The following is a 20869-nucleotide window of genomic DNA, read 5'->3' as shown; positions in this document are numbered from 1 at the left end:
CTTAGCTCTTCATGTTTTTGTTTTGTAATGATAAATAATGAGAAAAGCATTCCTGAGTATTGGCAAGTCTGCACTGCTATGCTATTTCAAAATGTTTCTCAGAGGTAGCTGAGATTTTTAGCTTTAGAAGTGTGTGAGGCCCTTTGGGACTTGCATAGAGCCCCACCCCTTACTAATCTCTTCTCCTGCTCCAGAGGACTACAGTGAAGCGCACCTGTATTAAGTCCCTCCCCAGCGTGCTTGTCATCCACCTCATGCGCTTTGGCTTTGACTGGGAGAGCGGACGCTCGATCAAGTACGACGAGCAGATCAGGGTAAGACCACGCACAGCGTAGATCATATCTCAACCAGATGGAGTGGGGGAACTGTGTTGGGGCAGTCACTGGGAGACTTTCAGCTGTACCGCATCATTTCTGGCCTTTGTGCACTTTTTCTCTGGTGCCCTTATACCCTAATTGTGATAAAATTGGTGTCCTCATTTATTGGGAATGTATCCTTCTGATTTATAGATATTGCCTGCTCAACATCTGTGTTTTTGTGTTTTTAAGACCTAAATAAATGGACCTATGAATGTGGTTGGTTTTACTTTCTTATGGAACCAGTGACACATTGATGGATAGGGGTACTCGCTGTTCCCTCTCATATTAGTTCCCATGGGTATTGAACATGGAGCCCTACACAGTCTCGGGCATGGCGCGCCAGGACTCCAGCTCTGACCACGGGGAGAACGGGCGGGGCGGAGAGCCAGGTTCTGGAGGGTCACCCAGGAAGAAAGTGACCATCTCTGAGAACTATGAGCTGGTGGGCGTGGTGGTGCACAGTGGCCAGGCCCACGCCGGACATTACTACTCTTTCATCAAGGACCGCCGGTGAGTCTCATTGTATGCAGGTGTTTGGAAAGCGTTAGCGATGTGACCACACTGATATGTTTCTCTTCCCCTGCCAGTGGAAGTGCCCGGGGCCGATGGTACAAATTCAATGACAACATGGTGGAAGAGTTTGACATGAATGATGAGACGCTGGAATATGAGTGCTTCGGAGGAGAATACCGACCCAAAGTTTATGACCAGTGTAAGTTGGTCACCCGATTCACCCTAGAATGCAACTCCTTCCCATCTTTTCTTCATGTTATGCTAGAAGGGTTTGACCCATGAGTTGCCTGCACTGGCTGATACTTGATTAGTAGGCTTTTGTCATGGATATTTATAGGCTGGGGCTGCCCAACCATGTTATTGGAGATCTACTGGCCTGTACATTTTCATTCCAACCCTAACAAAGCACACCTCATTCAAATTAATAGAATCAGTTGTGCCAAATTAGGGTTGAAATGAAAACCTACAGGATGGTATATCGCTCGGAACAGGGTCGGGCAGCCCTGTTGTTGACTCAGCCGAATATCTCTGCTGCTGTGTCCTTCAGCCAATCCCTACCCGGATGTGCGCAGGCGTTACTGGAACGCTTACATGCTCTTCTACCAGCGAATCTCCGACCAGAACTCTCCTGTTCTGCCCAAGAAGAGCCGTGTGAGCGTGATGAGGCAGGAGGCCGAGGACCTGTCTTTGTGAGTGCCGCATGCTTCACGGTCACTACAGCAAAAGGCCTTTCCTGGCATCCCAGACTTACAGCTCCTCCCCTTCCTCAGGTCTGCGCCCTCATCCCCCGAAATCTCCCCCCAGTCCTCCCCACGGCCCCCGAGGGCCAACAACGACCGCCTGTCTCTGCTCACCCGTCTGGTGAGGAAGGGAGAGAAGAAGGGGCTGTTTGTAGAGAAAATGCCGGTCAGGATCTACCAGGTACCAGCGTTTGAGTGACTAAACCTAATTTATCCCTGTCTCAGGGTGCACAGTGATGTCTGATGGAATGCTTATGTCTTTAAAGGTCTCATGAGTCACAGATGTCTAATGAGGCCACTTATCTCAACAGATGGTGAGAGATGAGAATCTGAAGTTCATGAAGAACAGGGATGTGTATAACAGCGACTACTTCAGCTTCACCCTCTCGCTGGCCTCTGTCAATGCTGTACGTAACGACCGCTTCTTTCCTGGGGGGGAAGGAGTAGGGCTTGAGTCCACCTCCACCATCCAATTGCTTTGGAGATCACAGCGTTTTAATTTTTCATTTCTCTCCGTCTGTCTGCAGACTAAGCTCAAGCACCCTTCTTACCAGGCCATGGCCAAGGTCAGTTTGCAGCTGGCTGTCCAGTTCCTCTTCCACACTTATCTGCACACCAAGAAGAAGCTCAGGTATGGACAGCACTGGCAGTGACAGATTCTCTGGGGACATGTGTTGGGTGATGCAGCGATTATGACATGGGAATGTGATATGATGACACAGGGATGGTACTGTTTGATATTTTAGTGACATCATTTGAAAGAACTGTTACTAGTGAAGCAACAGTGTTGCTGGTGAGTTTGTAATCATGCATTGTTTCTCTCTGACCTGCAGGGTGGACACAGACGAGTGGATCACCACTGTGGAGGTCCTTCTGTCCAAGAGCAGCGAGGCCTGCCAGTGGATGGTGCAGTATTTGGTCAGCTCTGAGGGACGGGAGATCATCAAGTGAGTGCCCCCTAGAACCCACATTCCCTTTCCATTACTTCTAATGCGTTTAGTGAGTGTTGTTGACTGCAAACTGATAATCATTCAGTGAACTCATTTAACCATTTATGGTTTAATCATTATAGTTTCAATTAGAACACAATGGAATTTTCAGAGCTCCTGATAGTTTTGTGTCACAGGTTTTTTTAGATGTGTGCTTCAGGGCGACTTCCTAGCCTGCTTTGGCCCCTTGCCTGTGCAGCTGATTGTTGATCCCCACTTGTTTCCCAGGCTCACAGCCCAACATACTTAAACTGCACTCCAAGTCAGGCCCGTTTGGGGAAATGTCTTGCACCTGCACAGAGGTGTGGCAGCTCTTCGTGTTTGGATTCGCTGCAGAACTTGGAAGTAGTCTTGAGCTTAGAAATGTAAATATTTAGAACCGGCAGGCGCAGTCGGGAAGCACGTTGATCGAAAGGAGTGGCCGTGGAGGAGGCTGCCGTTTCATTGGCTGTCAGCATCGAAAGTTTTAGCAGCCCTGCTATCACGCCATTTCCCTCTAAAGGCCAAGGAATTTGTAAAGCTATTGGCATGTCAAGGCTGCGTTGAGACGGCCCATCACACCACACCTGTGTCTGACTACTTTCAGACAAGCAGAATGTTAGATCAGCTCTCACCGTCTAAGTGAGCTATGAAATGCTTCCTGTTAAACAAGTAATTGTACTATTTTTTTGTCCATGTGAGGTGGTTCTTCCTCCAGTAATATTTCCACTCACACCAGACCAGAAATATGTTTAAACTGCTTGCATAGCTGCCTTCTGTACAGTACTGGATTGAGCACCCCCAGGTGTCTCATCACAAATTGTCTAGCGCCTTTGTCATAATTCATGGGAAATAATTGTACTGTTATGTAGCTGGTTGTATCCTTGTGACTAACGTAATGAGGAGCATGGGGGAGAGGAGAGAATGACGCTGGTCTTCATCTCCCCTTGGCACCTGGTAGGATCTGTCTCCTGGAGTGTAGCGTGCGGGAGGTGCGAGTGGTGGTGGCCACCATCCTGGAGAAGACTCTGGAGAGTGCCTTAACCTTCCAGGACCAGGGTGTGGATTCCCTGCTGGACGTCCTGCTGTCTCTGCTGGACAAGGACGTCCCAGAGAACTGCAAGAACTGCTCGCAGTACTTCTCCCTCTTCAGCAGCTTTGTACAGAGGGTGAGACCTGGAGAACCCAAGCCGTAACTGCTCCCGGACTCGTCAGAAAATGTCTTCGCTGAAACAGTGTGGAACAGTGCTGCCCAGCCCTGTTCCTAGAGGTCTACCGTTCCTGGAGGTTTTTGCTCTAATCCTAACAAAGCACATCTCATTGAGCTGCTAATTAGTGAAATCAGATGTGCCAAATTAGGGTTTAAATGAATATTTTCAGGACTGTAGATTTCCAGGGAGAAGGTTGGACAGCTCTAGTGCCATATTTCTCTGAAATCCTATCTTACCTGTACAGTAACCATGGTACTTTCAGTTGGGACTGGATTTATGGAAATAGCCATTACAGAGTAAAAGTAAATTTTTCCATCTTAACCACAGACAGGAAACCTATATAGATGCATAGATGCATCCTAAATCCCAATTAAAGTGTCATAACTTTAGGATAACCCTGTTGGTGTACTAACTTCAATGTTAGCCCTTGGAACTAGATAACATTCACTAACACTAGCTAGCTGGATAACTGCTGTAATGGCTGATCCTTCATTACTTTCTGAGAACAAGGAAAATGTTAACGGGCGGCATTTAATTGTGGAAAGGCTTATGACAGACTCAAACAACGTGTTGCCGTTTAGTAATTTGTCTGGATTGAATTTTAAATAAGTTAGTTAAAATAGTGCCGATGCCTGAACCAATAACCTTCTTTGAAATACGAGCAAATTACAACCCTAAAGAATGTATTTTTATCGCAAATTGAACAATTTGTTTTAATTACCCGTTTAAATTATACTTTATACTTATTTATGAGTATAAAGTTTCTAACTTGCTGATTCTCTTTGCCATTTTGACCGATTTACCTAACCGATCAGCTGTGTGCAAGATTTAAATATAGCATCGTTTGTCCGGCAACAACAGACATGAAAGTTTTGATAATCGATTGAGTTTAAGATTTCCGAACCTGAGATGAGAAGCTGGAATGAAGTAAGATGAACAGATGCCTAAAATTAAGATTTGCTTCTGTAGAATTTGTGAGATTTTCTTAGATTTCAGAGCTAATTTGTTGACTTAAATGGGCAGTTCACCCAAAAACGAAATCAAAGTATGTTTCCTTTTACACAGAGTACTATCTATTCTTTCGAAAACAGCTGGCTATCCGCTGATCAAAAAAATTGTCACTTGCCCCAGAATGCTGTTGTGCTTCAGCAATTACTTCTGCTCGCGAGAACACAGTTGATTTCAGGCAACTGAAGAAATGGATCTGAATGTAAGATAGGATGTTTCTGTAATGCGGCCCCTGGTGTAAAATGCTTAATTTTCCTCCCTCCTATTTAACACTGCAGAAGGCAACATCTTTACACCAAACCATGTTCCTGTAGTCAGTTGACAGGAGGATATTAAGAGAGTGCTTGAGTGGGTGAGATTGAGAGACACGATGGTTGTTCAGGAAAGCTGACCATGGTTGTAATGGTGCTGACCTCTGCTGTGTCCTATGCCTCAGGGCTCTGGACCCTGTCAGCTGCTTCTGAAACATGCCGCCTACCGCAGGATGCTCATCTTCCTCCTGGGAGCCAACCGGCAGAACAACCAGGTAAAGGCATGGGCCCACCGGGCCACCGTCCTGTGTCATTCGCATCTCTCCTGTCCCCCCAACTGAGCTGGTCCCTCTGTCTGCCCACAGAACCGGCGGTGGAGCCCTGCCCAGGCACGGGAGTTCCTTCATCTCCACAACACTCTGGCCCTGGTGGTGCTTCACTCAGACCTCTCTGCACACAGGACTGTCGGTCTGTACACTGTCTGCCTTTCATTTCACTCAGCCGCTCCAATGTGCCAAGGTGCATGTGGACCTTCAGAAACATACTGAATACTAGCCGAAAGCGATTGGGTCCTCTCAGTCCTTTCAGTTGATACACCTGCAGGACTCATTGAACTTGAGTGCAAATTGAAGATGAAATTGACTTGGCTGACCCTCATAGGGTCTGGCATTCCACCACAAATGTGTATAGATCACTTTCAAACATCATATTTATACTTTTGTATGATTCCTGTACTCCAAGAGCACCTGTGATTATTGTGGACTACCTGTAACGCTTTTCCCACATGTCTTTCTTTAGAAAGGTGTTTGTTCTTGGCAGAACCTTGCAGATGGCAGCTAAGAATAATCACTATTCTTTCGTGACTTTCAAAAATCACAACTTGAAGGATAGCACAGAAAATAAAATAAAATATGAACAGGAAACAAAATGGAATGCACTTAATCATGCACACTGTGAAGGAAAACAACATTTTAATTTATATTTTTGGTCTGAAATTAATGTATGCCTGCTATTTAATTGAAAGGAAACTGAATATTGTTATTGGTCTCTGAGGTTACACTGAAATTCAACTTCAGTTTTTATTGAGGGCAATGTTCCCACAAGTGCCTGTTGCATTGAAGGTCAGAATGTATTTTCTTTTGTCAGTCTGCTTACACCTTTAAAGAGAAGTCTGGAAGCTTGTGTAGCATTGCGGTTATGATTGTGATGTCGGGAACACTGCTATCCTGTTGAGAAGTACCATTGACGTGACACGGCTGCTGAAATGCGTTGGGTCATTTCTCAGCTCCAGGGTCTTACAAGCACAGCTCACCCGGGAGCATCCCCGCCTCTAGCCCCCTCCTCCCTCTACACGCTGACATCGAAACCTCGCTCTTCAAACTGGAGGGCCAGCCCTACCTGCTGGAGGTAACGGTTCACCCGAGCCCAGTGTTTACCCAGCAGCTCTTGTTGTGTGACAGTTCTGTCCTTGTGTTTATCTGCCCTGCTGTAAACATGGGGGGGGCCTTATTCTCGGTTTCTCTGCACGTGTGTGTGTGTGTGTGTGTGTGTGTGTGTGTGTGTGTGTGTGTGTGTGTGTGTGTGTGTGTGTGTGTGTGTGTGTGTGTGTCTGTGTCTGTGTCTGTGTCTGTGTCTGTGTCTGTGTCTGTGTGTCTGTGTCTGTGTGTCTGGCAGGTGATGTTTGCCATGCGGGAGCTGTCTGGGCCTCTCTCCTTCCTGATGGAGATGATCACCTACTGCTCCCTGTGCAATGAGCCCTTCTCTCTCGGCGTGCTGCAGCTCCTCAAGGTATCACCGCAGGGAGGGAGTGAGGGGGCTGCCCTCATGTGGCCTGTATCTGTCCCATAGCTCTGTAACTCTGCTGTGTTCCATACTATACGCTCCTTAGCCAGTCATAGTCATCAGTTTGATTTAAGTCCTGTCACTTCTCTAAGCAGAGGAAGGTACTGTGCTGGAAGCAAAAAGGAAATTCCTGTGTGTTAAACAAGTTCAAGTGTAAGCTTAAATTCTGCTCCTGCCAATACTCACATTTGTTCTATTAGGTGGTACTGCTTTATCCATTATTGTATTTTTAGATTACATTACACATGACATTACATGTCATTTGGCTGACGCTTTTATCCAAAGCAATCACGCCTTGGACAGCTTGCTGTTTTTCACTTGAGGAAACTCAGGGTCATATTCTCCAGCCTCCCTGGTAATTATGAGTTTGTCGTTTGTCCTGTTTTTAGAATCACCTGGAGACTGCCCCTCCTCACGAGCTGAAGAACGTCTTCCAGATGCTGCTGGAGATCCTGGTGAGTGAGCTGAACGCAGTGTCACTCCGGTTTAAGTGTCTGTGTGAATGCCCCACTGTTGCACTAGAAGATTCTGCAGGTTTAAGTTGCGTATAAGCACCAGGGAGCACTGCAGGCTTACTGTAAGTACAGAGAACACTAAATCTGTGTGTTCCATTTGTAGGCTCTCAGGCTTAATGTATTCACTGCTGACTGCAGATTTACTGAGTGTGCCATTAATCATGTGTACTTTCATGACCGCTTCTTAGTAAATGTTTGACTCATCTAAGCACCATTTCAAAACTGAAAATTACTTCCTGTCGTTTTTCAAACTGGCAGCTTCCCATGACCAGAGGGCCTGGGTGCAGGCTTTCTTAGATGGCCACACATTTGCTACTCTCTTGAAAGGCTTCTCATTTGTCATAGCTGTACTAATATGTGATTTTATTCCACAGATGGTAGAAGACCCTATACAGTCGCTGAGACTGAAGTTTGCGTTTGAGTCAGAGAAGGGGCTGCTTGGTAGGTATCCTTCAGGTTTGTGATGCGAGTGCAGTTGATGCGGTTGTGGTGTAGTTGCCTGTGGGGGCCCTTTAATGCAAAGCCAGTAGTAGTGTTGTGGCTCACTGAGACAGGTGTGTAATTGTGTGCCCTCCCCTGCAGCTCTGATGCACCAAAGCAACAACGTGGACAGCAGCCGCTGCTATCAGTGTGTCAAGTTCCTGGTCACTCTGGCGCAGAAGTGAGTCACCCCTCCTCATTCTGTTCCAGGCTTCCTACTGAGGTCACTGGCATGTTGTGCTCTCCACACATTGCCTGAGGCTAATTGTGATTGGTGCTTTTGAACAGGTGTGCCCCTGCCAAGGAGTACTTCAAGGAGCTCTCCAGCCACTGGAGCTGGGCTGTGCAGTGGCTGCAGAAGAAGGTAAGCCGCTCTTAGCCCTCGGCCTCAGGACCAGGGTGTACTCCCTCTTTGAGCTTGATTGAGCTGAATGTGCTGAGGCTGATTCTGCCTTGCAGATGTCGGAACACTACTGGACTCCCCAGAGCAACGTTTCAAACGAGACGTCCACCGCCAAAACCTTCCAGCGCACAATTTCGGCACAGGTGAGGAACTCTGGCTGCATCCGGTGTCATGGACCCGAGGCTGCTCTGTGGCAATTAGAGCATCGATATGTAGGATAAGTACGTGTGGAGTGTGCTTCTGGATGCCAATTTTATATGGTTTCTCTCAGACCTCTGCACACAGGAAATATTTTCAATGGTGCGGGTTAACCGTTGCAGACGTTTGTTAAATCTGTCCTATTGAAGTGGGATACATTTTCTTGTCATGCATACATTCTTTATGAGTACCTGTGCACAGAATAAGGTTCTGTTATTTGTCTCACATATCCTATAATACGGCGTTATGTGCAATGGGGGGGCCGAGAGTATGCAGGTTTTCATTCCAACCTGCTAATTTCGCTAATTAACACACCTGCAACACCCCAGAGAGGAGGGTACTAATTGCTGAAATCACCTGGTGTTGTGAGTGGTTGGTATTAAAACCTACATACTCTTTGTTCCTCAAGGCACATAATTGGGCACCCCTGCTATGACTAGATGAGTCAGATTTTCCCCCTCTACTATTAGTCAATACAGGATGTGTGGTAAATGGAGATTGAATCATGTACTCTGTATGCTAATGGGTATATGCGTGTCTAAGTTTTGATAGTGTACCTTTGGCCCACAGGACACGCTAGCTTATGCTACTGCCCTCCTGAATGAAAAGGAACAGTCAGGAAGCAGCAATGGTTCAGATGGAAGTCCTGCCAATGAGAACTCTGACCGCAGCCTGAGACAGGTACATGTATGCCCACCATTCAGCAGGGTGTAGTGCGGTTTCTAATTTACATTAGAGTCCAGCTCCACATTGTACATTGGTCATTCTCCGGTTGGCTGTCCTGTTCCAGGTCTCTGAGTAGCGGGTGTTGTGAAGAAAACACTCACCCTGTCCCTCTCTCTGTTCTCTCAGGGCTCAGAGTCTCCCATGATGCTGGGTGATTCTAAGAGCGATCTGGAAGACGTGGACTCCTAAGTCTCATCGGCAAGATGGGAGTTTTCCGCATAAAAAAAAAAAAAAAAAGGACCTTGAAATCTTCTCCAGTGGAGACGGGGCTGTGGCTTTACACAGCCAATCAGAAGACTCTGACTGATAACTGACCTCCATGGGGACAGGAAAGGAGGACGTGGAAGCGATGCAACAAACGGAAGCGTCTCCCCACCACCCTAATAAAACCACAGACTTCCGTAAACATACACTCTTCCACTCTTCATCAGCAGGGGCCCGGCTTCTGCACTCACCTTCACATTCATAGTTTGACCTTTACTAAGGGGCTTTATAGAAGTTTTTTAAAAAAAGGTTCATGTGTGAATACCTTCCAAGCAAAACCGATGGAAGTCAAATCAATTTTTTTTAAAGTACCATACAGTGCTGCAAAACAAGTAAGGTGTTGAGTGGGTTCATTTTAAAGTTGATTTTCTTCATTTTTGCCAATGTAATTAAATAGATACTATTCATAATGTAAAATTGTGTTCCATAAATGTAATTTCAAATGTAAGATAATATTTTAAAGTACCCTCTGCTTTTCTGAGTTTCTGTATCTGTGTGCTTTAGTTCCCTCTAGCAGGAACTTGTCAGAAGTTTGAAAAGTTAATTACTCATAAGCTTTTTTTTTTTTGTTGAGGATATTTTTAAATGCACTTTAAGGTCACATTCAGTTCTCTATTTTTTGAACGCAACATCTGACAAGTCCCTTTCTAGAGCTAATTAAAAGCTCATGTGTGCAGGCATTTTTTGTTTTAGTTTTAACTGTAAAGTCACAGTGGCAGATTTTCTATGGGATTTACTGAGCAGAGGCCTCTGAAGAGAACTGCTTTAGCTGGGTTTTGTAGATTCAATGAGGAGGCTGCTTGCTTCAGGTCAGAACCCCAGGCCACTTTGTTCCCATAGAGCTGTGTGAACCTCTGAATCCACGCAGCCAGGGCTGAGTCTGATGGAGCGCTGAACATGCTGTCAGAATGGCGTGCGGGTCTGGTCTCCTAGGAAACCGTGCCCGCAGAAGGCAGGATGAAGGCTGTAGGCCGAGTGGAGGCACGACTTTGAGAACGGAGACGCGATGGAGAGAGAGCAGCAGTCTCCACTCCTCCACCCCTCCTCCTACCCGTGACCCGTACCAACGCTTTCACCAACGCTTCTGAACAACGAGCAGCGAGACGTTTGTCTGCTGGATTTAATTCCTTTTTTCTTTTTTTTCCCTTTTTTTTTTTATCATATGGGGTTTATTTGCACGTTCCTGCTTCTGTATCCTTACCACCCTGTGATTTGATCGACCTGCCCGATGCTGTTAGATTTCTCCGCTCCTTCTGAGAGCTGCTTTAGAGGCCTCGCCCAGCTTTGGGTTCTGCAATCTCACGTGCCATTGGCTGATGGAGAGGAACTCCACACAACAGTTGCAGGCAGAGAGCACATTCATCTGAGAGGTAATACTTGGGTCCCAACTAACTAAAGGGTTTTTTTGTTTTTGTTTTGTTTTTTTGTTTTTTGTGAATCACAAACATAAGACACAGTATGTATGTTTTAGTCTAGTGTGGCAAATGAAGACACAAATCATGTTCGGCTGAGAATCCCACACACAACTTTCAAAGGTCAGCAGCTTTCGTTATTCTTGAAGCCTGGATCTGAGACGACGCCAGGGTTTTGCCAAATCGCGGTGTGATAGTGAATCTGGGTGCGGCAGAGTACTTACAGGTGTGTTAAGGTTTCTAAGCAGCGTGTTCGTGCAGGCGATCTTGATACCGGCTGTCCTTGGTCTTCTGCCCTGTGAAAGTGACCTACTCCTTCCTGTAGGAGGTCAAACTCGCAGCTTTCATATTTCACCTGAAAATCCTCCTGTTAGCAGAGAAGTGTACATTGCTAGCAGCCATGTGAAATGAGCTAGTAGGAGATATACTAAAGGTCAGACGATGCTACAGCCCGTTTGGCTTAAATAAGGGTTATTTCAGCTGTTTTATTTGCCTTTGCCGCCCTTTGTTTATTTTCTCTTTTGCCTTATCACTCATCTGTGCATAGGAGAGGATGAACGCATCGTCCCACCTGCTACCTGTGAAAGGAGCCTTTAAGTGCCTTTACAGAATCCTCCAGACTGTTCCAGTGCACCACTCCTGAGACTAGGAACACAGATGTACAGTAGATCAGTCCAGTACACCACCACCCTCACTTTGCGGGCTAAACACAGGCAGAATGACAAGCTCTGCGCAGGACGATGACTGGCGCTCTTAGAGAAGGGGCTACGTGCACCTGCACCTGGGGCAGGAGCAACGAGCAAATGCACTGCAATTACAAATGGCCCTTTCCCGAAATGTTGTATGCCGCTTGCTTTTATATTTTTCTTGTTTTCTGTTCCTCATGCTGTTTTGGCAGGGTATGATATGGGAAAGTGCTGCTTAACCTCCAGCTTAGATGCCTGGGTATACAGCTTTAACACTTCAATGTTTACAGTGTGTGGACCTACCTAGCAGTTACACTACTTGGAATGTTACTTTGGAATGAAATTCTGAGGAGATGGATTTGATTCCATGGCACCCTTACTGTTTGCGCTTCTTAGTAAGTGATTCTTGGCCACTTTTTCACTGTTTTTTGGAGAGGACAAGGGCTTTGCAAATGGGTTCATTTTTAAGAAAACCGAATCTTCTAGATGATCTGTGTGTAGTGCACCTCGCTGTGAAACTTTTCCTCTTTTACTCCCTGCAGCCGAATGTGGTTTTCACAGACTTTGCTTTTTATGTGAGTGCGTGCGGTCGTCTGTTGTGGCGTACTGGTGATCCACACATTGGATTGAGATGCGCAGGCCTTTCCGCATTTGTGCGTCTCAACTCGGAATGCAAAAGTTGGCCTGGTTTCACTGTGTGAAAGGACAGGCCTTTCGCTCCGATGGAGAGAGCATCAACGGGGTTAGGAACCCAGGGAGGCAATTAGGTGGGAATCCATGAGATTTCTCTTGATATGCAATTAAGTCTCAGTTTCTTCCACTGAGTTGGAAGGGCTTTTACTTGTAAACCTCTCTGTTCTGTCAGGAGAACTCCTCCAGGCTGCATTGTAGGACCGTTGAGGAGCAGTGGGAGGTGTGGAGGAGATCACCAGTTCAGTGCCTTCACGAGAGGCATGATTGTGTTGTCGTTTTTGCTCCCCTACCCCCGCCCACCCACCCCCACCCCGTGTTCTCTGAAGGACATTTGTGACGAGGTCAGAGCGTGATGTGAATACTTTATACTGTGATGGCAGAGCCTCCTCTCAGAACTTTGTCAAGTTGCCAAGGACAACTCGTTCACTCTTCAACAAGACAATGATTAAAGAAATGTCAAAAAGTCTAAATTTGTGGTTTAAGTCGAACTACCAGGGTTTAATAATAAAAAAAGAATCTTCTGGTATTTTCCCAGTCTGGCACCAGTAGTATATTTCAAAAGGTTCCAATCAGTCCTTTGTTTTTAAATAGGGGTGATGGGGTGGGATATAAACATTAAATACGGGTTTTTATTCAGTAAATGTCATTTTGCTTTGAGCATTCATTTTGCTGAAGTATGAAGTGTCGGAATTCTGTAATGCATGTTAAAACGGAGTGTTAATTTGTACATCAGAGTTTGATTATGGGAATATTTGATAAAAAAAAATAAACTGGAATGCACAACCTTTTACAAATATCGTGTTGTGACGTCTACACAAGATTTTCAGGGTTATCGGAGCGCTCGCGATGACAAAAACATTGCGAAGAATGCATTATTTGAAAGGGATTTATTGTAAAAATGCAAACCAATGAATACAAATATATACAATTGCATACAAAAACTTTGGTTCATATTATGTTTTAATGCAGTGTTACCTGCATGCATAAATGATTACAGTAAGCTCAGTGGAAAAGGTAGTGAGCCCTGTATATATCTATATATGGCAATTGTTGGTTTATCAAAGAAATGCAGAGAATCCTTTATTTTTTCAAAATCAAGTTTAAAGCCTCATATTCAAAATCTATGTGAATCAATTTATTCAGAAGCCGGAGTGGACTTCTTCCTAGTGGTTTCGCCATTCGAATGAAATCTTCAGCTCCTGTAATTTGGACGCTTAACACTGGAATTTTCTGGAAAAAAATAGGATTACTATCACTGAATTAATTGCTTCACTTAATTTACGAAGACAACAGGAAAACTTTAAATGATAACGGCTGAGCAAAATGGTTGCAGTATTTATAAAGTTATGAGGCTGTGGGAAAGTCGGATTGTATGGCCAATTCACCAAACGGCCACTACAATTCTTTGTTGTCAATTGGACATTTTGTCACCTGGTGCTTTCAGAACCACTGTAACTGTGATGTGAACAGTGTATAATTCTGTTCTAAAATCATTACTCAAATGGAATGCGTAACAGGAAGCTGCCTACTGCCTACATGTAATCTCTTCTTGCCTCTGTGCATCAACATTTAGCGATAGCACTTGAAAGCAGCCTGACGGTAATCTACACGTGAATGTATAAAATATGTATTATGAAGAATGAGCTTGAGTGCATTGAGAAGGCCCTGTAAAAGCAGGGCAGAAGGTCGGGGGTTCCGGCAGAGGAGATGGTGCCTCTGTCGGGCGGGGTTATTTGTGGTTGCTCTCGGCGTGCTTCTGTGCTTGGCCGCTGCGGCAGCAGATTGCGAAGGCCTCGGCCCCCTTGCCCCCTCCGGAGCTCCTGACCACACAGGTGTTCCCCCTGGCGTAGGCCCCGTGGGTGAGGGACCCGCGTGACACGGTGCTGCAGCCCGTCAGAGTCCAGCTCTCCTCACAGGACACTTCCACCTGAGACCCGCCAGACAACATCACAGCACATTTTATTCATCCGTAGTGACGTACAAAACATACAAACAACCGAACGCGTCAGACAAGCCATAACTCCGTCCTGTCCTTTCACTTCAATCTCAAAAAACCTCCTGATCAGGACAGATGGATGTGCTGCCCATATAAGACTATCATACCTATGTAAAACAGAATTGGCTTTTATGTGGAAGCGGGAAGTAAATAATCTGTTGCAATATTAAGTATTCAACCCGTCTCTGCTGGAAAGGCGCTGTAATGTGTAGATGTAGTTTGTGTGCGCATGTTTTTGATGAAATGGCGATGTCTTTGCGGAGCGTGGCTGGGCCCTGGGTGCAGTCTCAGCTGTGTGACGGGCGGATGCAGCGGTGGCCAGCGTACCAGTTCGTTGAAGCCGGGTGGCGCGTGTTCCTTCAGGCGGCACTGCAGGCTCGGAGCCCGGCAACAGGAGGCGTGCGGTTTGGCGCCCTCCCCACTGGAGCACGCGTTCTTGTCGCCATGGAGAGGCCGCGTGGAGTCGGCCGTACCCCCGCCGACCGAGTGAGAGCTGCAGCCTGCGGGGGGTCAGAGTGCGTCAGAGGTGTTTCTGTGCGTGCCAACACTTCTGAAGAACATTCACTGTTACCATAGGGTGCCTGTGACTTGACCCCTTTACTTTTTTCACGTTATTGAGTTGTAAATGTAATTTTTAATTGATACAATTGCCGTGTTTGCCCATCAATCTAGGCTCAATAACCCATAATGACAGTGAAATGTATTAAAATGTATTAAAAATCAAAAACTGAAATCTCATTTATGGGTATTCAGACCCAGTATTCAGTACTTTGTAGAAGCCCCTTTGGCAGCGAGTCTGAAGTTGCATGCACTCTGGAGCAGGCTTTCTTAAAGGACACCTCTGTATTTGCTGCATTCATCCTTCCCTCAGTTCTGACCAGTCTCCCTGTCCCTGGAGAAGCACCCCTATAGCATGATGCTACCACCACCATGCTTCACCGTAGGGACGGTATTGGGCAGGTGATGAGCAGTGCCTGGTGTTTGCCAGACGTAGTGTCGGAGTTCTGCCCAAAGAGTTACATTTTTGTCTCATCAGACTAGAGAATCTGGTCGGCCACCTACAAATTTCTTCCTTTTCACAATGATTGAGGCCACTGAGCTCCTGGGAACACTTAAAGCTTTATACCCTTGCCCTCATCTATGCCCCACCACAGATTTATCATAGAGGACTACAGAGTTCCTTGGACTTCATGGCTTGGTTTTTCCTCTTGACATGCAGTGTGAATTGTAGGACCTCACATACACCGGTGTGTGCCTTTCTAAACCATCTCCAATCAATTCAGGTTCTAGACTCATCTTAAGGGTAATTAAAGCGAACCGGATGCACCTGACCACAATTTGGAGTGGCATAGCAAAGGGTCTGAATACGTATGTAAATGAGAGATTTCAGTTTTAGATTTTTAATAAATTTACCAAAATTTCTGAACACTTTGTCATTATGGGTTATTAAATGTAGATTGATTGGCAAAAATGGCAATTTTATTCATTTAAAATATAATCTACAACACAACAAAGTGTGCAAAAATGGGAATACTTTCTGAAGCTACTTTCTCTAGTCAGTGCAGTGAGTCCATCCTTTTTGACTTTGAAAAGAAGCCTTAAGTGCGAGTCGTACCTGTGAGATGGTGGTCTGGGCTGGGGCATGCCACCTCCGTGCCCTGCTGCTCAGCGGCACTGGCCTGGCACTCCGCCTTGTCCCAAACGCAGCAGCGGGCAATGGCGTGCACCCCCTGTCCGCCAGCTCCGTTATGAGCGACGCACATCTGCTGCCCCTCTCGCTCCTGCCAGAGAGAAGCCAGGCAAGGCACATGGGTGAGGTGTAAATCACAACGTGGGAGAGTTACATACAGTAATACGTTGTGGGTTCACGAGTCATGTCTCCGACTCACGGTGATGGTTTCTCCTGCACGGACTCCGTTAGGGGAAAAGCTGGAGCAGCTGAACATCTTTTCTCCAGGTCGGCAGTGGGCCCCCGCCGTGTCCGCAGGTGAGGTGCCAGACTTCCCAGACCACACCGACCTACACAGCAGCTCCTCCTCTGGGACAAAAAATTAACACAGATCTCATTTGTCTCTGTCCATATTGGTTTTTTTTTCCATGCATTTCATTCATCTAGTGATGTACGCCTGTCACATCTGACCTTCAGACGTGGAGGTGGGTAGTGCAGCCACCATGTTGGGTGTGGTCACACGATGCTCCTCGGGGAAGGCACTGAGGTCCATGGCGTGCTTCACAGAGTGTCGCAGTAGCCTCTGCAGAACCTCGGTGGATGTGAGGTTGGAGTTAGAGCTGAGAAACACTGCAGCAATCCCTGAGAGAAAACCGAAAACAGGAAACTGCCTTGAACTGTCAAAGGCACATGTACTATATCTCGCACTGTTCAAAAACCTCAAGCAGGACACAAGTCAGCAAGACGGTGGCAACTTTGAGTCACAGTGATGTCACATTCTTCATCTTTTAGGTGACTGTTCAGTCTATTCGAGCTGCATCTGGACATCCGTTGCCATCTTACCGGCCACATGAGCAGCTGCTTGTGACGTGCCGCTGTTGGCCGTGAAACAGGTGGGACAGTCACTGGAGGCGCTGATGATGTTATCTCCAGGGGCAAAGAGGTCAACACAGCGGCCAAAGTTAGTCCCAGTTGTTTCCAAGTTCACCGGCTGGTCTGCAAAGTTTGTGGCTCCCACAGTTATCACCTGACAGAGAATATCAGTTTTCAATAACTGCATCCTGAAGACCAGGGGTGCCCAACCATGTCCCATGGAGGGCCGAGAGTATGCAGATTTTCATTCTAACCAATCACTACACCAGGCGATTTAGCCAATTAACACACCTTCAACCAGAGAGGAGGGAACTAATTCATGAAATCTGGTGTAGTGATTGGTTTGAATGAAAAACTGCATACTCATGCCACATGATTGAGGCCAACCCTGCTCTAGCTGCTCTCTGTAGAGAGTAGACTGATTGGAACAGGCTGGATAACATTCAGCCTGTGTAGTTCTCCGCTGCAGAAGTTACCTGTGGTTCAGAGGCGGGCGAGTAGAGGCAGGCGTCTTCGCGGTAATTTCCTGCAGCAGCGATGACCACCACGCCGCTGCGCACCATCTCTCGGCAGGCGGTGTTCAGGGTGCGACTGAACCCGCTCACGAAGGGCAGCAGCACAATCAGGGGACTGTAGGGCTGGGCCAGCAGGCTTGCGTGGATGTACTCCAGGCCTGCGAGGCAGTGTGAACATCGGTCGGATCGGTCACCAAGGAAACGACAGAAGTTACCTCAAGAATGGGATATGAGAGACGCCGACTGGCCGGTCTCGCTCGACCTACCCGCAAGCGCCCCTGACACGGTCCCCTTCCCCTGACAGTTCAGCACACGGACGCTGTTCACAACGGCCTCCCTGGCCACGCCCGAATCCCTCCCGTTAACAACCCCGGCTGTATGGGTGCCGTGACTGTCGCACGTGCTGGCCTGAGGGAGGGAGGGAGGGAGGGTGAGGGAGGGATTTGTTGAATTTGTCATTACAGCTTGTCCTGTCTCCACATGAATATCATTGCCTGTCTGCTTAACCACTGTCATATTAAAAAAAGCAGCTTACATGGGTTTGAAAGTGGTAAAAAGCAATAAGCAATGGGATACTGTAGATACTGTAAAATGTTACATACAATTTAAACTGTGGACTAGAGCCCAGTCTTCAACAAAAACAGTGGCATAATGGATAACAGATTATTTGCCTTTAATATGGTATATCTCGGTTTGTGCTTTTTATTTTTTAAATAAAATAAATTCCGGAAGCTTCATAAACTCTGGATTATAAAGATTTATTTAGTATCCCAGTATATTACTGTATACCAAGGCATATTTTGTATTTAAAGCAATCGGGCAAATGTAAAAGGAGGCCGCTAAAAACCAGAACAACTTTTGCAAACTCGTCTGCCACCCAATGGCGGTAATCTGACACTGCGCCATTTCAGGTTAATGCCCATTTTGAGCATAATGTGTGCAGTGCAGAATCCAGATTATTCAAATGCAAAATACGTCTTTACCGTAAAATGTTGTTGCATGACAAAAAAGGTAATGCCGGCACTTCTACCAGGAGAAAATATCATGAAGGAGCTCATCTCCAAAATGCATAATTTAATAATAAATGCAGTCATAATCAAAACTTCATTGTAGTGAATACTTTGTAAGCATTTTCATGCATTTGAATGCTGTTTAACTCAAATCTGTAGCTGAATTGTTTTGAACAACAACAATATCCCTTTTAATAATTGAGCTTTTCCTTATTTGTGTGACCAACCTGACGGTGGATCCAGACTCCGTCCTCCTCTGGAACGCTGTTAAAGTCTGTGACCTGGACCCGACCCTCAATCTCTCTGTGAGTACTCTCAATACTGGTGTCCAGGAGGTAGACCTCCACCTGCCCACCATTATCTGAGGGAAAACAGAACACCATGAGTCCAGGCACTGCATACCACACATGTAACCTCAGCACTGCAAGCGATCCAACACATGTCAACAGACCCCTTCAAAGTCTTCCAATTTAGGAACTAAAGGCAAATTATATAGCCTTTAACATCAGATGAAGACCACACAGCTTTGTGGACAGTGTGATGTTGGAGGGCCTCTGAGAAGCCAACTCGTTGAACTTACTTGGTGGGCTGTACTTTCCAGCAGTGTGTTTAGTCTGTACAATCCGGTCCAGATTCCAGGGAATACCCTGTGCGAAGATGGAAGAGTCTTCCTCGATGTAGTCCACGTGCGGCAACCTGACAGCCTGTGATGGAAACACCAGCGCACATTTATAAACATCATCTTAAAGGACATATCCCAAACCTTGTCTGAAACCACTTCAGAACTCAAAGATATCCATTGCAATAAACCCATAGGTTTCTCGGCCATTCATTTTTTTTAAATTATTGAATTATTGAAATGCATTCTTTTACTAGGAATGTGTGTTTGTGTGCTTGTCCATTTTAATCATGCAGGTATCAATCTTGCCTTGCTTCCCAAAAGGCACAGAGTGTAAATTGAAGCTTTTTACCAGGTGAAGGACATCGCTGCTCATCTTGACAAGAAATCCTCGGAAAGCTCCTGAGAAGGTCTTAAGGACTTCTATAAGGTATCCGCGTTTCGCCGCCTTTGCCCGGAGCCTCCGCTTCGTGCGTTCCACTTGAGACTCGTGAGTGCCTTCATGCATTATAACAATATACTGCCCCGGCATTCGCCAGGCGTCCTGTGCGTAAAACCACAGGTGGTTAGTGGTCGGAAATGTCTTGCCATTTGTTTTGCAGTATTTGTTTGTATTACATTAGAAACACATTTTATACATAGCCGCAGTAGGCCCTAAGGCCTGCATCAAAAGCTTATGGACTATGTGTAGTTATATCGAATGATACTATGAACAAGAAAATGAACAAGAAAAAGCCACGGCTGAGATCCTTGAGATGGCTACGATTTATAATCGCCTGTGCCCAATGTATTTGACTATTTCTGTAATGCTTTTAACAGCTTTTTTTATTTCCAGACATTAATCCATAACACAGAAAACACACAAAACCATAGCTTTTCATAAATTGATTCAACAGAATTATTCCTATTAGAAAAATAGTTTGTATCTAAGCAAAGGTTGTGCAAAGTCGATTCGAAATCTAAGTATGTTGAAAAACGTTATAACTGTCACACAACCCCCAGTATAGTTTTCCTATCTTAGTCATTTTCCTAAGAATAGTAATATGGGGAAAGAAAGGGAGAGGTGCGTGAGTGTTAAAACGAACTCAAAAACGATTGTCAAGATTCATCATATGCGGGCGTAAACGGACAATGGGAGGGCAATTTGCCGGCATTTTACCTTATTACACCTGAGAAAATCTGCAGATGGTTCTGTTCCAGTTTCTGGTTGTGTATCGTCTTGAAGAATCAACGACAAAATCAGATCATCATCCTCAGGGTAGTCTTCGGCCCATACGGTAAAGGGCAAAACAAGGCAAAAAAGAAAAGCAAAGCTGGAAAATTTCACTAATTGCCTCATTTTTTAAATGGTCTTATGGTGAGGGGATAGCTTTTACTGTATGACTGTAGTTAATACTAAATTATAATATGATGTAACAACAACAAAATAATAATCTACTGTTCTCTTGAATGTGAAACGCAATTACTTTTGCAACGCCTTGACAAATTTACCAAAAGCTGTTGGCTATTATAATACTATTTCTGCTTGAGTGCTACCTCTCAAGGCGGGGACTGTGACGTTTTGGGGGGTCACGCCACTCCGTTTGTATCGAACGATTCTGCATTGTTAATGAACACATGTGCACTCATTGTGAGGGAGTCAGATTTCACGTGGTCTGCAGAAATAGGATAACAGACGTTACAACAACGAAGAAAATAGGATACAGTTACGCGAGAAGCATGTTTCTTTATGTCTTAGGTGTACTTTGTATTCTTTTTATTTATTTTCCCTTCACAAGATCAGCCAATACAAAATAAGTATCCTATTGTAAATTTGATTGAGCATTTCAACAAACATTTTAGCATTCATCGATTTTTAGAAAATAACAAACATTTATCTACTGAAATTATAATTAAACATAGGCCTACCCAGTGGGAC

General features: G+C 45.6%; 3 protein-coding genes across 6 annotated transcripts in view; 2 read left to right on the top strand and 1 right to left on the bottom strand.

Annotated features, from left to right (window-relative positions):
* Positions 1 to 13063, top strand: part of usp24 (ubiquitin specific peptidase 24) — a 50616-nt gene extending 37553 nt beyond the window's left edge. For all 4 annotated transcript variants that reach the window (XM_061238342.1, XM_061238341.1, XM_061238345.1 and 1 more), the window contains 20 exons: positions 195 to 314; positions 649 to 869; positions 947 to 1071; positions 1420 to 1561; positions 1643 to 1793; positions 1924 to 2019; positions 2140 to 2243; positions 2446 to 2559; positions 3542 to 3749; positions 5236 to 5325; positions 5416 to 5518; positions 6336 to 6457; positions 6725 to 6838; positions 7282 to 7347; positions 7782 to 7848; positions 7990 to 8068; positions 8176 to 8251; positions 8347 to 8433; positions 9059 to 9169; positions 9341 to 13063. In XM_061238342.1, coding sequence (XP_061094326.1) covers positions 195 to 314; positions 649 to 869; positions 947 to 1071; positions 1420 to 1561; positions 1643 to 1793; positions 1924 to 2019; positions 2140 to 2243; positions 2446 to 2559; positions 3542 to 3749; positions 5236 to 5325; positions 5416 to 5518; positions 6336 to 6457; positions 6725 to 6838; positions 7282 to 7347; positions 7782 to 7848; positions 7990 to 8068; positions 8176 to 8251; positions 8347 to 8433; positions 9059 to 9169; positions 9341 to 9403 — 2259 coding nt within the window. In that variant the 3' untranslated portion in view covers positions 9404 to 13063. The remainder of the gene's footprint in view (positions 1 to 194; positions 315 to 648; positions 870 to 946; positions 1072 to 1419; positions 1562 to 1642; positions 1794 to 1923; positions 2020 to 2139; positions 2244 to 2445; positions 2560 to 3541; positions 3750 to 5235; positions 5326 to 5415; positions 5519 to 6335; positions 6458 to 6724; positions 6839 to 7281; positions 7348 to 7781; positions 7849 to 7989; positions 8069 to 8175; positions 8252 to 8346; positions 8434 to 9058; positions 9170 to 9340) is intronic.
* Positions 13064 to 13221: 158 nt separating this feature from the next.
* Positions 13222 to 20417, bottom strand: pcsk9 (proprotein convertase subtilisin/kexin type 9). The gene is made up of 12 exons (XM_061238346.1): positions 20111 to 20417; positions 19304 to 19495; positions 18913 to 19036; positions 18560 to 18693; positions 17589 to 17730; positions 17284 to 17480; positions 16778 to 16961; positions 16406 to 16576; positions 16155 to 16303; positions 15881 to 16046; positions 14593 to 14765; positions 13222 to 14196 (listed from the first exon to the last, which is right to left on the bottom strand). The coding sequence occupies exons 1-12, from the start codon at positions 20288 to 20290 to the stop codon at positions 13999 to 14001; spliced, it is 2010 nt and encodes a 669-aa protein (XP_061094330.1). The 5' UTR covers positions 20291 to 20417; the 3' UTR covers positions 13222 to 13998.
* Positions 18446 to 20869, top strand: part of dhcr24 (24-dehydrocholesterol reductase) — a 39353-nt gene continuing 36929 nt past the window's right edge. Inside the window, exons 1-2 of the mRNA XM_061238348.1 lie at positions 18446 to 18637; positions 19248 to 19381. The gene's annotated coding sequence lies outside the window, so the exon portion shown is untranslated. The remainder of the gene's footprint in view (positions 18638 to 19247; positions 19382 to 20869) is intronic.

Source organism: Conger conger, chromosome 4 (genome assembly GCF_963514075.1).
Source record: "Conger conger chromosome 4, fConCon1.1, whole genome shotgun sequence".
NCBI classification, from domain to species: domain Eukaryota; kingdom Metazoa; phylum Chordata; class Actinopteri; order Anguilliformes; family Congridae; genus Conger; species Conger conger.
Note: the sequence above shows the minus strand (reverse complement) of the source record. Positions and strands in the feature narration are given on the sequence as shown.

Coding starts and splice junctions, on each gene's coding strand:
- pcsk9 (XM_061238346.1), bottom strand. CDS start 20,290: ATGAGGCAATTAGTGAAATTTTCCAGCTTTGCTTTTCTTTTTTGCCTT. Junction 16,962..17,283: donor CGCCCGCCTCTGAACCACAG/GTAACTTCTGCA, acceptor ATTCTCTGTCAG/GTGATAACTGTGGGAGCCAC. Junction 16,304..16,405: donor ACCCACCTCCACGTCTGAAG/GTCAGATGTGAC, acceptor TTTTTGTCCCAG/AGGAGGAGCTGCTGTGTAGG.